The following is a 15,266-nucleotide window of genomic DNA, read 5'->3' on the forward strand; positions in this document are numbered from 1 at the left end:
TTTCCAGGAGTTACCCTGCCCAGAAGCCTGCACTGCTGCAGTCACACCTCAGACTGCAGCACCAGCACCCTCCCAAAATGCTCCCTCTTAAAACATTCTTCCCACTGATCTCCCGCAACAGAGACTTCACAAACTGCTTATACTTGCCCTAGAATATGCATTAAAAAGGCATGTACTTGTTAACACCTGCAGCCACCACTAATCCAGCTGGCTGCCTGTCCACAGACAGTGCTCCCCTCCTGCACACTGTAATTTGGGAAGGAAGAGGGAAGCATCTTATCTCTGGCAATCTCTCAAGTGCAAGTCACTCCTGCCTCCAATCCTGGATCCAAAGCCCATTCCAAGCCTCTGCCCTGCAGGTACCCTGTTCAGACTTGCAGGCCATTAGCAAAGGGGCAAAACTGGCTCCTCTGAGATGGAGAACAACTCAGCCTGTTGTCTGGCTCTGCCTCCATTCAGCAACGTGACAATTAACTCGACATTCAAATTGTCAGGACAAAGTCATTCTGAGCATGGATCTTGGATTCAGACACCATCACTTCCCTTAAAAAAACCCCATCAAAATAAAGCCCTGGTATTTTCAACTAATCACTCTTTTTAAATCCCTGCCAAATACCTATTTATGCCGTGAGCAAATAATTACTTTTCTACAAGGAAGAAAGTATTAATTAAAAGTATTCATCAGACTCCTATTCTATAGGGTTTACCTGCCACAGGTGTCAGCCAGAGGTGAGAGACGGATTAGTACACAATCAAGGGCTTTCCAAGTTAAATCTCCTCCTTGTGGTTAGCTGTTAATAATGTTGTCACCAAAAGAAAGAATTTAATAGTTTTAATTGGGTTTAATTACTTGGGAACTCCTGGAAAGTGGACCAGCTTGGTTGTAGTATAAAAATGATAATAATAATCAAAAAAGCAAAGATACCAATACCAGGGCCACATGTTTGAACAAAAAAGGGTCTGTGAGAATAACCATTCTTTTGCTGTAACATTTTACACCTTGATCAAAACCTGAGGCATGAACAAGACTTTCCCATAATAATGGGATATTAACCATGTGTATCAGTTCTAGTTCAAGTATCCATGTCTTTTTGAGGAAGAAAACACATTTAGCTCTTTCACTAACTACACTTAAGTAGCTTAGTTTGCAATTTTATCTTTTTAATAACACAGAGCCAGACTGAGCCTCTCAGAGCTTTTCCAGCAAGGGAGTGGGTATTTGTGAGAAAAGTTGTTTTAAGTAATCAAAGTAGCTCAGGAGCTAAAACCCATTTTCAGAAGTGATTTACCTAAGGGACTACACTTCAGGCTTCTTTAAAAAAGGATCACCCCTTTTCAAACAGAATCACTCAGCTTTTCAGGGCCCAAACTTTTTCCCTCTCAAAATGAAGATATTGTTCCCCAAATACTGATATATCCAGGTTTATTAGACAACCTACTGAATTTAAACTAATAGTATCCACAGGTATGTGAAAAGTCTGTGCTAGATGGAGAGCAAATATAATTGAACCCCTTTTCTTCAGACACCTTTTCCTTTTCACCCTTACTGTGATTTAAGGAGTGCTTCCAATATTTATTGAAAGACTGTCTTTACTGTCATGTATCTGTTCACATATGGGTGGGGAATTCACCTTGGAAATTATTCCAATAAGCAAATGGGCACGTAGGTCACTAAACCCTCCCATTCAAGAGCACATGGAGATTGAAAAGGTTCTCCTCCTTCTCTACAGGAACCACACTTAGGGACAGGCAGCAACAATTACAATGATTTATCCCATGTCTGAACTCATAAAATCCAAAATGGATTCCAGTCCCATGGTAGTATAGTACTTAAATACAGGTTAAAAGCTGGGCCATGATGTTTGAGGATAAATGGCAGCAAAAGGTTCATGACCAAAAATAATTCCTTTGTACTATACGTGGCATAAGTTTCAGAAGAGGGAGTGGAATTTAAACCAAACTGATCTTCATTTCCTTCCCCTCCACACAGGAAAATCACTGCATTTCGATATGAAAGTCTCTGATAGCTCTGTGAAAACCCCAAAACTCCTGGAAAGCCTGGTGGAGAAACACCTCCTGGAGTGGAACCCTCAGCACAATGGCACATTTGGCTCATGTAACTTCCTAAAACAAGTCAGTTCCCTTTGTTTTTTTTTTTTTAAACTCTTTTTCCCCAACTGGAAAGCAGGTTGCCTTTCCTCCTGCTTGTTTAATAACCCAGCATTGTTTCTGACATGTTATTTTATGTTCAAAATGATCCTTTAATGGTTCCAAATGCCACATGTGCACTTTGCTCAGAACCACCCCCCTGCTCTCCTAAGCTGCAGAACAAGAGGTTCCATCCCCAGGAGCTCCCAGCACCTCCCATGCCCACCCCCCAACCTGCTGGGGATGTTCCTGCTGCTGCTTCCCATCAGCCAGCACAGATGACAAACACAGACCCCTGCTCCTGAAATACACCTTTGAAACAATCAGATGGCTGGAATTATTCACCCCCTCCCTCCTCTCCAATAATGAGCTAAATAATTGATATAGCAGCATGTCTAAAGTAACAGACTTCTTTATTACCTGCAGTGATTGAATGCTTTTTTAATTTAACTTAAAAAGGCATTAAACACAAGGTTTAGCCTCCAGTGGGTAAAAAAATCTCCGACTTCCTCAGAAAATCCTTTCCAAATTGTATTCATCTTGACTTAATCCATGATCTACTGAGTGAATTAGGCTCTATTTGTTTTGAAAATCTATTTTATGGAGTTCCAAGGACTGTGTTTTCCTTAGGAAGGGCTTATTCTGCCTTTCTGACCAGGATGCCTGCGAGCAGCCCTCAGCATAGGCCTCTGCAGGTTTTTAACGTCCCAAGGTGCCCCACACATATGACTAACAAAATGTAAATAAACACAGCTGAGCCAGTAAGAAATTGGAAGGTTTTCTCATTAAAGAAATAAAATAAACAGATGTCCTTAAGCACTTTGGCTCATGTTTGTCAAAGGAATGGAAAACTCTCAGATGTTTGAACAGCAGTCATGATATAAGGCCACATCTCAAGCGAGAGAAGGAAAAAAGCGACTCCATGGCACTTAGAATTAACTAATAGTTCTCAAGGGAGGCCCCTTTTGATTTGAACCTTAGCAACTTCTACAAATAGTTTTTAACAGCCGAGCAATAAAATGGGGTTTTATTCCTTCTCAGTTTGTAAAGTAGTAAAGGACAGACTCGGCCATTAGAAGCATGAATCACCATCAGATTTGATTAAATCCCCACGGTGTTTCACTCAGGTCCTGGCTTTAGGGTCCTGTGAGAGAACAAAGCAGGGAAAAAGCACAAGCTACTTGAGGGATTCAGTGAAAGCAGGGGAAAAAAGGTGAAATTAAAAAAATCAAACCTAGGGTTTTACAAGGATCTCCAGTAGAGCCAAAGAGGAACTTTTCAATGACTTTTTTTTTTTTTTTTAATTGGAAATTATAATTCATTTAAAGGAAAACTTTTTTTAAGAACATACAGCTGCCAGTGAAACTGTTGAGGAATAAGGTTTCCTAGATCCATAAAATCATAACAAGACAGGCCAGCACAGAGCAGCTATGGCATTTGCTTAAATGCTAGAAAATCATGTTTATGTCCTGTCCTCAACTGGGCACCTCAGAAATTGCTATGGTTCTTAAAGGGAAATTTATAGATCTGACCTTGCCAAAGTACTGATGAAGATCCAACACAAATCAAGAACTTACACTGTCCTGTGCATTCAGTTCTGTAAGTTCAGGCCAAGATAAAATCCTTGTGATTTGGTTCCAGGATTTCAGAGTATCTTTCTTGCATGTAAGGATGAATTTTAACTCCAGATTTTATTTGAGTCACAATTCATTTGGACACTACAGTCCCAAGAAGTGTATACCAACACACAGCCACAGCAGAACAAAATACTAAGGAAAGGTATTACCTTCACACACACCTCCCAGTTAGGGAATGCAACACACCCTGTGCCCCCTTTTCAAGGATGCTAATCCTTCAAAAAGTGTGAGAACGAATCAATACTTCAAATTTCTCAGACTGAAAGAGATGCAGAAGTTTTTTATGGCTTAGACAACAGATTATGGAATGAACTTGCAAATATCTCAGGGAAAGAGGAACAGACTCATGACTGTTTGGCTCAGGAGAGCATGCAATCTCTTCATATTTTTTCTGAATTAATACCACCAAGAGAATCTTTCTGTGTTCACCTACCTGCTTCAAACAAGCCCCTTGAGTTTTACCAAGCTTGTGGGAAAGCCCAGCAGCCTGTTATGGATTTTGAGCCATTTCTCCCACTATGTTTAGTGAGTGATTTGGGGGGCAGATCCCTGCAGACATAGTAAAGACTGCAGCCACCTCCCTGAGGAGCTCTATTCTACACACCTGAAGGGATTAAAAAGTCTGGAAGGACAGCAGGGTAATCTATAATGGTCTACACCTGCTGTGGTCTCTGAGCACATGGTAAATATTCTGCAGTCATGGTGGGATCAGAGCCCTGCAGAAGAGGTCTTATAAACCCTCCTGAACATAATACCCAGGGTTAACTGCCTCTGGAGCTTTTGGGGGGGTTTGCTTTTTCTTGTCAGAAGGCTTCCTGCTGAGAAGCCAAGGGTGCAGAGATGTCCTTGGGTTTGAGAGCTCTGTGCCCCCATCCCTTGGACCATGTTGGGGCAGGGATGCCCCCACTCAGCTGTGGGCAAGGAAGAAGCAAAAGGAGATGTGAATGTGCAGGCTCTGACTGCCACTACAGAGGTTATACAGCAGGGACCATCTGGCAAAGACATTAAGACCCAATGTCAGAGGATTGTGCAATCCATGGGCCAGAGTAAAGAGTCTGGGCAGAGCAGCCCAGGCTGGGCTCTTCATTCATGCTTCAATCTTGAGTAAGTTTTGTGTTTTAACTGCTACTGATGCTGTGGGCAAAGCATTTTCTAAACACCTGAGATTAACCCTCAGTGCTCTGAGGAGCCCACATCTACAGCAAGAACCACAGTGGTTTCCCTCAGAAACCAAAGAAAAGAGACTTTTCACAGGAAATCCGGTCAGAAAACATAAATACTTGACTACAACTGATAATCCCCCTCCTTTTTTTTTTTTTTATTATTTTTTGGACAGCTCCTTCTTGCTGCCATCACCAAGGAAGAGGCAACACACAGAACCATTTGAGATTTTGTCACTAAAGAACAAAGGAGTTTAGACCCAAAACTCTGAAGCTGTGGTTGATGTTCCTCCTCCCATCTTCCCAAAAAAATCACCCCAGAAAGAGGTGTTATTCTTCAGCTTGAACAACTTTATAGACTAATTCTCTGAGCATCTGCACAGCAGCTCTACAGGATGACACTGGGACATAAATGTTGGTCAGGGGAATGGTCAAGATCCTATAAACTGACATGTTTCCTGGAGGAAGACATACTGAACCAAGATCTCCACGTGTGAGGTTTAATTATAAGCATGTGCATGCCTAATTACAGGCACATGACTATTTTGTGATCAGTTATGGACAAAAAAAAATAAGAATTTAGGTCTTGACACTTAATTTACTTCGAGATTAGCGCTTCCTATGCTACTGATGTAAGAGATTATGAAATTATTAACCTCTGACTCTCTGTTTCACTTGTACCTGATAGTTTTGAATTGTGTTACTGTTTAACACTTCCCAGGGCAGCCTGTCTGAATGTGCTGTATTTCCCTCTTGGTTTAAGGTCTGTTCCAAAGCCCACCAAAGCTTCTGGTTGTCTTTGGATCAAGCCACCAGACTATAATACTTCTATAACACAATCATTTCCCTTACAGGAAAGCCCTGAGGAATTAATAGTGAAGAAACAAATGAAGAACTGCAAAAAAAAATCCTTCTGAAGAAGTTTCTCAAGGAGCCTGTTGTAACTTAATAGTAAAAGGTGATTCATTCATTCACTCAAAAAGAAAATATTCCTGTTTGTATCATTCCTTAAATTGGCATAAAAGAAACGGCCAACGGAAGTTTTGTCATTTTATAGATTTATACAGAGGTTTTCCGAAGCAGACAATTGTTTCCTGATCCTGCCTAATTCTTTCTGGTTTCTGCAGGCAGCAGGTTTGAGCTTACACAGGTACACCTCCTTCACCACATTCCCTGGGAAAAGCAACCGCTTCAATCGCCCCATCGGAATAAATCCCTGCCTGGAAACAACGTGCTTGGTTTTCAGAGGGTGCTGTTAGAAGTGTTAGCAGCATTCCAAGTGCTGCAGTAGACTTCCACACCACAAACACCATTTTATATCCTTTACAACTGTGCACATCTAACAGCGAACAATAAATCTATCTCACTAATTACACGTTCAGCTCGTTACAACCATCGTAAAAAAGTACAGCTGGTAAAGCCATGAAATGATGTCAAATCATATTTCTGCCTTCTTGAGAGAAGCAGGGCTATTTTCCAGTCTCCTGATGAAGCTGACTGTTCAAAGCCATGTGTAGAAACAGCTGCCAACTAGGTCATCCACTTCTAATTAGGTAATGATATTGTCTTTTTTCCCACCCGTTTAAAAGTGTTTGACATTCTGTAATTCAAAGTGACTTGAGTGTTTATCATAAAAAGCTGCCTTAGAGGAAACTGAAGCACCTGGTACTAAATCCAAAAGCCAGAGGTTTTCTCTTTAGCAGCCAAGTTCAGTCTGTTCAGCCACAGAGTGAGTTACCAAAAAAAATGGAATTGCCTGCATTTCAAGGGGGAGTATCTAAAGTAAGCACAGCTAGATATGGTTCCTAAATCCCCTTAAAAATGTGAGCTTCAGCAGCTATGTGGGAAGCAGAGCCAGTGTTCTTCATGGCAACCTAGACTGACAAACACAAAATCACTCTTACGAAGTTGTCTGAGATTCATAAGAAAACACTGGTCTACCAAAAAATGTGTTACCTCATTCAGGCTAAAGTTCAGGCTGTCTGGCTGCCTGATGCTCTTTCTTGCAGAAGGCAGACACTGAAAGACCATCCCCATCCAGCAGCAGCAGCTGAGCTTTTTGAAAAACGAGGGGCTACTTGCAACGTGAAAAGGGAGGTAAATTAAATTCTCACATGTTGGGAGGAAATACCACAGGACACATTTACACAAACACGTCTGAATAAAAGAGGCAGCACCTGTTTGAGAAGCTGCCTCGTCAGCTGCCCCCACAGTTCCCGATGCAATTTGGCTGGACAAGCAGTAATGCTAAAAAAATTGAATTTTACCTTCCCGTATCTGGACGCGAAGGTTCCCGTGAGTAAGGAGTGAAAAATAATTATCGTCTCATCCAAATCCCACACAAACACACGCTGCGATGACAGATGGGGTGGAAAAAAAGAAATATAGTTACACATTAAGCAACTGCAGGAATAGGTTCAGTCAGCAAATACGTCCTGTTGGACTGCTGAGCTTTTTAAGATCTCGAGCCCATTTGGAGCGCTGACTGTGGATGCTCTGTGAAAGCAGGCAAAGGGAAACATCAGGAATTTTGGAACTATGTGTGTGCTGCTCATCCTGAGAGCCTGCTCTCCCAACAACCACTCAAATCCCTCGTTGCACATCAAGTCAGGGGAACAAAACAGCAGGCTCAGAAAAAGCCCAAAGGAAAAGAAGTGTACACAGGAAGAACAGTTTGAGATGCCGATAACATGGAAATTAAGCAATTGTTTTGACTACCTATGTCTGCAGGTTTCAGTTATAGGATTTTATTCTGTCTCTGGGATTTGCTATGAGATGCAACTGTTTATCTTTGCTGGATTTACTAAGGGAATATAAACTCAAGTTATTACCTCGATCTCACTGTCAGCAGTAGGGGAAGGATCGTTGCTTCTTTTTGACCGGGCTCGTACTTTGCCATCTGACCCTCTGTGATGTCTCTCTGTTTCTACATCTTTTGCTGGTGTTGTTGAATATTCCCCTATTGGGAAAAAGAAATTCCATTGTAAACTTAATTTTTTGCACTGTATCATTATAATTAAAGCATGCAATCTTTCAAAGGAGAGCAACAGAAACACTGTGACAACATCAAGAGAAAATCTAACTCTTTCCACGTCAGTAGCCAACACTGTTGGAGAAATAAGTTTTAACTCCTAAGACTTGTTAAAGCAACTTCAAAAATCACCAAGACCACATGCATAACATTTTAAAAAGGATGTGTCACTTCAAAAACCTTATCACATTTTCGTTGATAAGAAAAGCTTTTGGAATTTTCCCCTCCCCACTTCTTTTCAAAGAGAGAAATCAGAAAGGCAATGGAAAAAGAATCCAAGACCAATTCAAATTCTGAAAATATTTTTTTTAAATTCTGACGAATGCTCACTATTAAAAATATACTTTTGCATCAACTTATATTTAAAAATATAGAACTACCTTGTTGAGCCCTGCTCCATTTCACAGAGGACAGTATTTTAGAAATAACCAAGAAGAGACAGTTAAAGGTGAACTTTCCATGCATGAAGTATCTGTTTTGACTGGCTTGAGTTTCATAAAGCTGTCTGGATTTCACTTACCTTACACTACAAATCCTATTCAAACATATTTTTCTTTTCACCTTGCTAAGTTGTGGCCTCTGCAGCTTCCTAGAATAACCATCCTCTTCTTCAGAGAAGCTGGGATTGTGCCTAACAAGCCTTTTTGAAATCATCCTTTCTCAAAAGGGCTGAGACAAGATCTAAGGAAGGGAAAATCCTCCAACTGCCTTTAGAGCAGTCTGTGATCACTTCTTTTTAAAAAACAATATTAGGTCATTTTTCTTTTACAGCAACCACAGATGTTCAGATTTGTTTCATAAGCCAGCAGACCTGCCATGGGTGTGTTGGGTGATCATCCACAAGTTGAGTGGTGTTTTATATAAATGTTATTGCACAGCAATGGAAACTGGTAGGGAAGTGATATCTGGAGACTGCACTCGAACAGTACACTGGAGGATCATAATCCATCAGTAATTCCATACAACATTTAAGCTTTAAAACTTTAAAAATTAAGCATTCAAAGAGAGGCCACAAATCTTGAAGCTTTGTTTTCTGCTTGGAATCCACCTTGAACTTTCAACCTAAGACAAATGGTTTGTGTAGATTTTTTTTAAATAGGGATTTTCTCTTAATGTACTTATTTATGAATGCACAAATTACTTGTTGTTGCAAGAGGTGAATATGAGCCTTGACAGACATATGGGCTGAAAAGTCATCAGACATTCAGGAAACTGGGGCTTTTTCAGAGCATGGCTGTTTGGTTTGAATTCACTGCTATCCATGTTAGCCCTCAGTACTGATCTGGGGTTTGTAGGTAATTGTTTTATCTTTCTGTACCACCTTTAGAGGAGATCAAACCCTGCACACTCATGAAAACAACACAGGATGGTTTTAGAGAGCCTGGATGTTCGAATCTCTTCCCAAAGCCCTGTGCAAGCAGAACTGTTAAGTGCCAGGAAACCTGAGTTACCCACGTAAATACACCTATTTTAAAAAACTCCACCAACAAGGTCATAGTGTTTATGCCTCCAGATGGCTGAGACTGCCAGCCTGGAGACACAAGGGATGCTCTTACCAGAGAGGGACTCTGTGCTCTGACTGGTGATGTTGTGGGAGGATTCCTGCAGGGAGTAGGTGGAGGTCGGGATGGCCGAGGGGCTGATGCTGTTTGCAGACACGTAGGGAGAGTTGTAGGACGAGCTGTAATACTGGGAGTACTGGCTCTGAGGAAAGCTTGGATAGGATGAATATTCCTTTGAGGAAAAAAGAAACATCCAACTGGCACACGTGTGTTTTTATCTTTCAAACGAGTCAGGCACCACGAAAGCAGGGTTACTTACGGACTCAGAGAGTCACAGCTCAGGAATATTTCACTAAAGGACCGTATCTCATTCACTTAAAAAATTACATTTCTGCTTCTCCCAAATGTACTCCTATTTTATTGTGATCGACCAATCAATAGGAGGTCAGAAATCTGCTTTTTTCAGAGGGTTTTAGTTATCAGTGCTGACACATTTTGTGTTACAGAATTTAGCAATTTTATATAAGAGGGAAGTAGGGTGGCTTTTTGAATTCCATGCTGGAATACATAATCTCTGTATAATACATAATCTCTCTAAATAACAAAATACCAAATAAACTGCAAGAACAGAACGAATAACTGGGTGAGAGAAGGAGCAAAACAAGCTGCATTTTCCCCTGATCAGCAACATTTTCTGATCAGCTGTTAAAGAAATGAAGAGAAAGTAGCAACTGTTTTGCAGCAATGCTCACAACAGTCTGTCCAACTATCTCAGCAATAACTGAATGCCTGAATCATCTTCCCTACCTACAGAAAAATGAACAAAAAATACAAGGTATGAGTGACCTTAGGAAGCTGAGGTATCACAAAACCCTTTTGTCTTGATTTTAAGGCTTCCAAAAAACCTCCACACCCATTACCTTCATAGCTTTTCTTTTTTTTTTTTTTTTTCTGTGAGAAGCAGGACACTGGAATAGATTATAAAATTTATCTCTGGAGAGTTAAAGCATAAAAGAGTTAATTTCTTTCTTTTCATTTTATTTGCAACTCCTGCCCTTGTCCACTGATTTGCTTTTCCAGACAGAGAACTGTGTTCATGCTCTGAGCATTGTCTTTCAGCAAAAGGTTTTTATTTCCTCAGAAATCGTAATTAGCCTCTGGTATTAAATAAAATTAAATAATAAACGGCCTGTAGAAAGACTAAAAGCACTTTCCTCCTTTAACAGCTTACATCTTTATCTGTGACACAGCTATTTCATTAACTTTCAGTCACCAGGGAGCTTTCAAGAACAAAGACTCAAGTTGTCACAAGAACAATTAGACTGCAAAAGAAATGAGATAATTTCATTGTTTTCTCTTGCAGAATATCACAAAATAATGAAAACAGCCCAATTATTTTTTCCCTTTTTAGGTAACCTCCATGCTTCAATCACATGCACTCTTATCAGCAAATACTGATGTTTTTAGGCAAACTGAAGCAATAAAGAAATTGCCCACTGTTGCCATTGAAAATACAAGTCAACAATCACCTTACAAACAAGGAACTGAAACTACTGGCCAACCAAAACACATTTTCTGGGACAGTGGACTCATTTGTTTGGGCCAAACAAGAAGAGCCATTTGCTACTGGAAAACATCTGCCTTGTGTATACGTGTGTGCTGTTTATTTATACCCACACATTTATCAAGGTATCTGAGGCATGAAGCCACAGACAGGTGTGTTCTCAAAAGAGGGAGTGCACAGACAGCTCAGATGGCTCAATATTCATCAGGACCTGCCAAAGCCTCTTTCAAACTGTTGTATTTACTGCACAGTGCCAAGACAGCAGACGACAGGACTGCAGAAACAGTTCTCCCTGGAGAGGATGGACAACATATCTGGAAGTTGTAAGATGGCAGAATGATGATGAAACTCTTGGCACTGCTACAGCAGCACAGCAGAGGCTGTTGGGGCATCCTCCTCCTGCATGGGCTGCACTCTGTGTGCACTGAGACACATCTTCCAATTAATCAAGAGATCTACAGGACCAGCAAACAGACAGGCCACGGGAGCAGAGCAGAATGGTTTTCAGCAAAATACACAACAACACCTTCCTTAAATGTATGTGAACACTGGAATAATCTCTCTGATCTGCAAATTTTCCAGGTGTTTAAAATAAGTGTGGAGGTTGCCAGTAATGGATGCTGAACCATACCTGATGCACAGCACTGAATCCTGCAGAATTTGTCAGGCCATTGGCTCCCTGGTAAATCCCTGTTGTGCCTAAGGGAAAGAATACCACAGTCATAAAACACAGCAGCAATTAAAGCAACAGCATGTATTAAGACAAATAATTTCCAACAGGAAGCTAAGTATCAGATCACTAGAAAGAAGTATGGCACAAATCTCAGGCTGTAAAGACTTTGGGCTCTTCTGGGGTTTGCTGATTGAAAGGCATTCATTACATACACTAAAACATTGCTTATTGGGCTGGGAAACAAAACTGGGACACAAGGATTGAGCCCAGATTTAAAATTCAGTTACTTCTTTTTCCAATAACTAACAGAACAGTACTTTTTATCATCATCTCCTGTAGGAAAACCCCTCAGATTATGTACAGAACCTCTCACACGTGCTCTTTCACACACAGGTATGTCCTGGCACCTGTCCTTATGGACCAGGTTCCCAGGAATTTTCAGAAGAAACGTTCGTTCCCTGGTGCTGATATTCCAAACATAAGAACAATACTGCTGAGATTTCTGGGACAGCAGGGAGCAAACACGTTGCTTCATCCTGGGATACTAGGAAGAGAAAGGATGGACATTGTTTTGTCTCAAACAAAGCAGCTGATGTCCAGCCAGGCCTTCTTAGCTAGAGGATGCATTACCACAAAGTTTTTACATGGGGAAAAGTAAAGGTTCAGATGAGATGTCCAGGAATGGTCTTTCTTTGCCTCCCACCAAGAGAGTGGTAGGAGAGCTGCAAGCTTCCCAATCCCCTAGATCCGGCACCCATGGCAAGTTCTAGCCTTGATTTAACTCCACTCTCTGCTGGTTGTGATTTCAAAATTTCTCATTTCACATGACATGGGAAAGACTTTGGTGCTTCATGGCTGCAGTGGGCTCTTGTCTGGGCTCCATTCCATCACCTCAGTGTCCCACCAGACTGAGCCCCTGCTGAGTCCCTCAGCCTTTGTTTTTTTTCTTTTCTGGCTTCTCACCATGTAAATGACTCTTGAGCAGGGCTGCATGTCTTCATGGGGCAACCATTCCCCAAAGATCCACTTGCTTGTTTTTATTTTAGGACACCAGATTAGCTGGGGAATGGACAGCTGAACAAACTCCACTCTGCCAAGTGCAGCTACAAAGCACATGCACCGAGAAATAAATCTCAAGCCAAAAAGAAACGAGAGAGAGAGAGAGAGAGAGGACTCTGCCCTCCACAACTAATTTGTTGACACATGTGGTCTTTAAAAAGAAAAGAGTGGAGTGGAGGAAAGCAGAGTGCAGGTGACTGCCAGGTACCTGGAGGTCTGGGTTTGCCCAAGCCCCCTGCACATCCTGGCTGGGGAGCTGAGCCAGCACAGGTGGGCTCAGGTGATGCCCCCTCCTGGCATTCTTGCCTCGGAGGCAGCTCTGGGTGGATCAGTGTCCAATTCCTCCTCCTTCCCACAGCCCACACCAGGAGACTGCCCAGAGCAGCATCCCAAAGACAGCAACACATTCAGCTCTTGGCACTTCCCCACTTCCCACCCACGCTTGGCTCCTGCAGTTTTTCAGAAAGTCACAGATATGCAGCAGGATGAACACACTCCTGTGGTAACTGAGCATTTCTCACCACTGTGAAGGAGAGTAATAGAGCCCCAGTGCTTACAGGCAAAAACAACTTCCACAGAAGACAAAACAGCTCTTGTACACCAGAGCTCAAAACAATACAGGGGGGAATTTTTGATTTTCCTAAACTGTCATTTAGAAACAATCCATCATCCTTTATTAAAGCTGTCAAGAGGGGGATGAGTTACCTCGAGGGACTCACGCTTTATGTGTAAATTGTGATTGAGAACATGTTTATTGCTGTGCTACCTGCACATGATACTGCAGCTTCCTGGTTTCCAAACAATCAGAGAGAATTAGAAAAAGGAGAGATTTGCACAGTTGGAATTAACTTAATCTGAACTTTGCACCAGCTGTGCAGAGCGAGTGTGTCCATGCACACCCAGGGCAGGTGAGTGAGCAGGGAGAAGAGGGTGGAAATGCAGGGGTGAGAGGATGGGGAATGATTCTTGCTCCATAGCTTCCCACAGTGACTAGACCCAGCGTGGTGGATTTTGCACTGTGGTTTTGTATAATATATTTTTGTCATTTTAGCTGAGCTACCCAAGCTCAGGTGTCCCTACAGGCTCCCTCAGCCCAGGGGATTTTCCAAAGGAAGGACTGTGGTACAGAGACAGAAACTTAAACTTCCTGATTTTTTTTTTACCTGCACACTTAAATACTTTGCCAGAGTGCTTAAGACTGGTATTTCCTATAAACTGAAGTTCAACAAGCCTGGCAACTCAGGTTTTTTCTCTTCTCTGTTCCTGTCATTGTATCCTGAAGGAGTATCACTTGAGCATAGTTTGTCTAAACTGAGATCAAACACAACTCTTTTTCTTGCCCTACAGCACCACATTCAAAGAATGGAAACCTCTCCCCAGGGTACACCTTGAGAGCTGCTAAGCTCACCGTATCTTGGCAGCTCAGTGTTGTTACAGCAGAACAATTACAGATAAGGGCACTCCAGACAACCAAACAACCAAAGTTAGTAAACACTTGGAATTTCTTCCCAGCTGAACAAGGATGCAAAGCTGGGAGAAAAATAAATAAATAAAATCAATTATCTGCATGGGAAAAAAAGTTCTTAAAAGATTCAGGTTCAGCAATATTTCATTCCAGCATCAACCTTTATCTTGGGGACTGCTGTAGCTCAGTCCCTGTTCCACTTCACAGGGCAGACTGGAGAGACTGTTTTCAGCGTTGCACCCTCAGTTCAAATGCCAGGAGAACAAACAAGTGCCACAAGCAATGAAGACAAAGATAAACCCTCTCACTCCAGGAGCAGAGAATGAAGCCTGCTAGTGACATTTTCTGTGAGCAGTTTTGTAGAATTCAGCATCAGAAATGGCCCCAAATGTTTGCTTTTCTTCTTTAAGTTGTTGATAAGAAATAAACACTTCCACAACAAAATGAACTCTGCCTTGAGCAATTTCAGTTTTGCATCAGTAAATTTTACACTCAAGAAACTGGAAAATTATCAACAGACATTGTATGCTATAATTCAGCCCTGTTCCTCATGTAACCACTTTTTTTCCCCCCAAATGTTTTCCCAGGTAATAGCACTTTTTCTAATATTCAGACACAGACTGGAAGACATCAGAAAGCACTGCTGTGTAGGAAGCCTCTTGGTAAGCAATGTACAGAAATGTCTGGCCCCCTCCCATTTCTGGGGGGATACTGCCCATTTCCACAGGACTTCAGCTTTCATATACAGCAGCTTTGTTTGCCTGACATCTGAAGGCAGCCCACAACCTCAAACTCAGGCCGATTTTACATTTCCAGTACTGCAGATGTGTGAGCAAGAGATTTGTTTCCATCTATCTTGGTAACTCAATGTCAAGTAATTGCATTCAAACTCCTCCTTGCAAATCAGAAACAAGCCTAGGATCTCTCCCTTTGGATCTTCTCCACATGGAATATGGCTCACATCTGTGTTCAATCAAGCCAGTTGCTAAATGTCACAATGCCCTCATTCACAGGTAGCTTAAAGAAC

The 15,266-nt window shown here is 41.7% G+C and overlaps 1 protein-coding gene across 3 annotated transcripts in view; it reads right to left on the reverse strand.

Annotated features, from left to right (window-relative positions):
* EYA2 (EYA transcriptional coactivator and phosphatase 2) overlaps nucleotides 1-15,266 on the reverse strand; it is an 81,539-nt gene that overhangs the window by 14,598 nt on the left and 51,675 nt on the right. For all 3 annotated transcript variants that reach the window (XM_039383069.1, XM_027745944.2, XM_027745947.2), the window contains 4 exons: nucleotides 11,674-11,741; nucleotides 9,533-9,710; nucleotides 7,777-7,904; nucleotides 7,213-7,296 (listed from right to left, as the gene is read on the reverse strand). In XM_039383069.1, the coding sequence (XP_039239003.1) occupies nucleotides 7,213-7,296; nucleotides 7,777-7,904; nucleotides 9,533-9,710; nucleotides 11,674-11,741 (458 nt within the window). The remainder of the gene's footprint in view (nucleotides 1-7,212; nucleotides 7,297-7,776; nucleotides 7,905-9,532; nucleotides 9,711-11,673; nucleotides 11,742-15,266) is intronic.

Source organism: Pipra filicauda, unplaced genomic scaffold (assembly GCF_003945595.2).
Source record: "Pipra filicauda isolate LSUMZ 115617 unplaced genomic scaffold, ASM394559v2 scaffold299_size895176_pilon, whole genome shotgun sequence".
Taxonomy (NCBI): Eukaryota; Metazoa; Chordata; class Aves; order Passeriformes; family Pipridae; genus Pipra; species Pipra filicauda.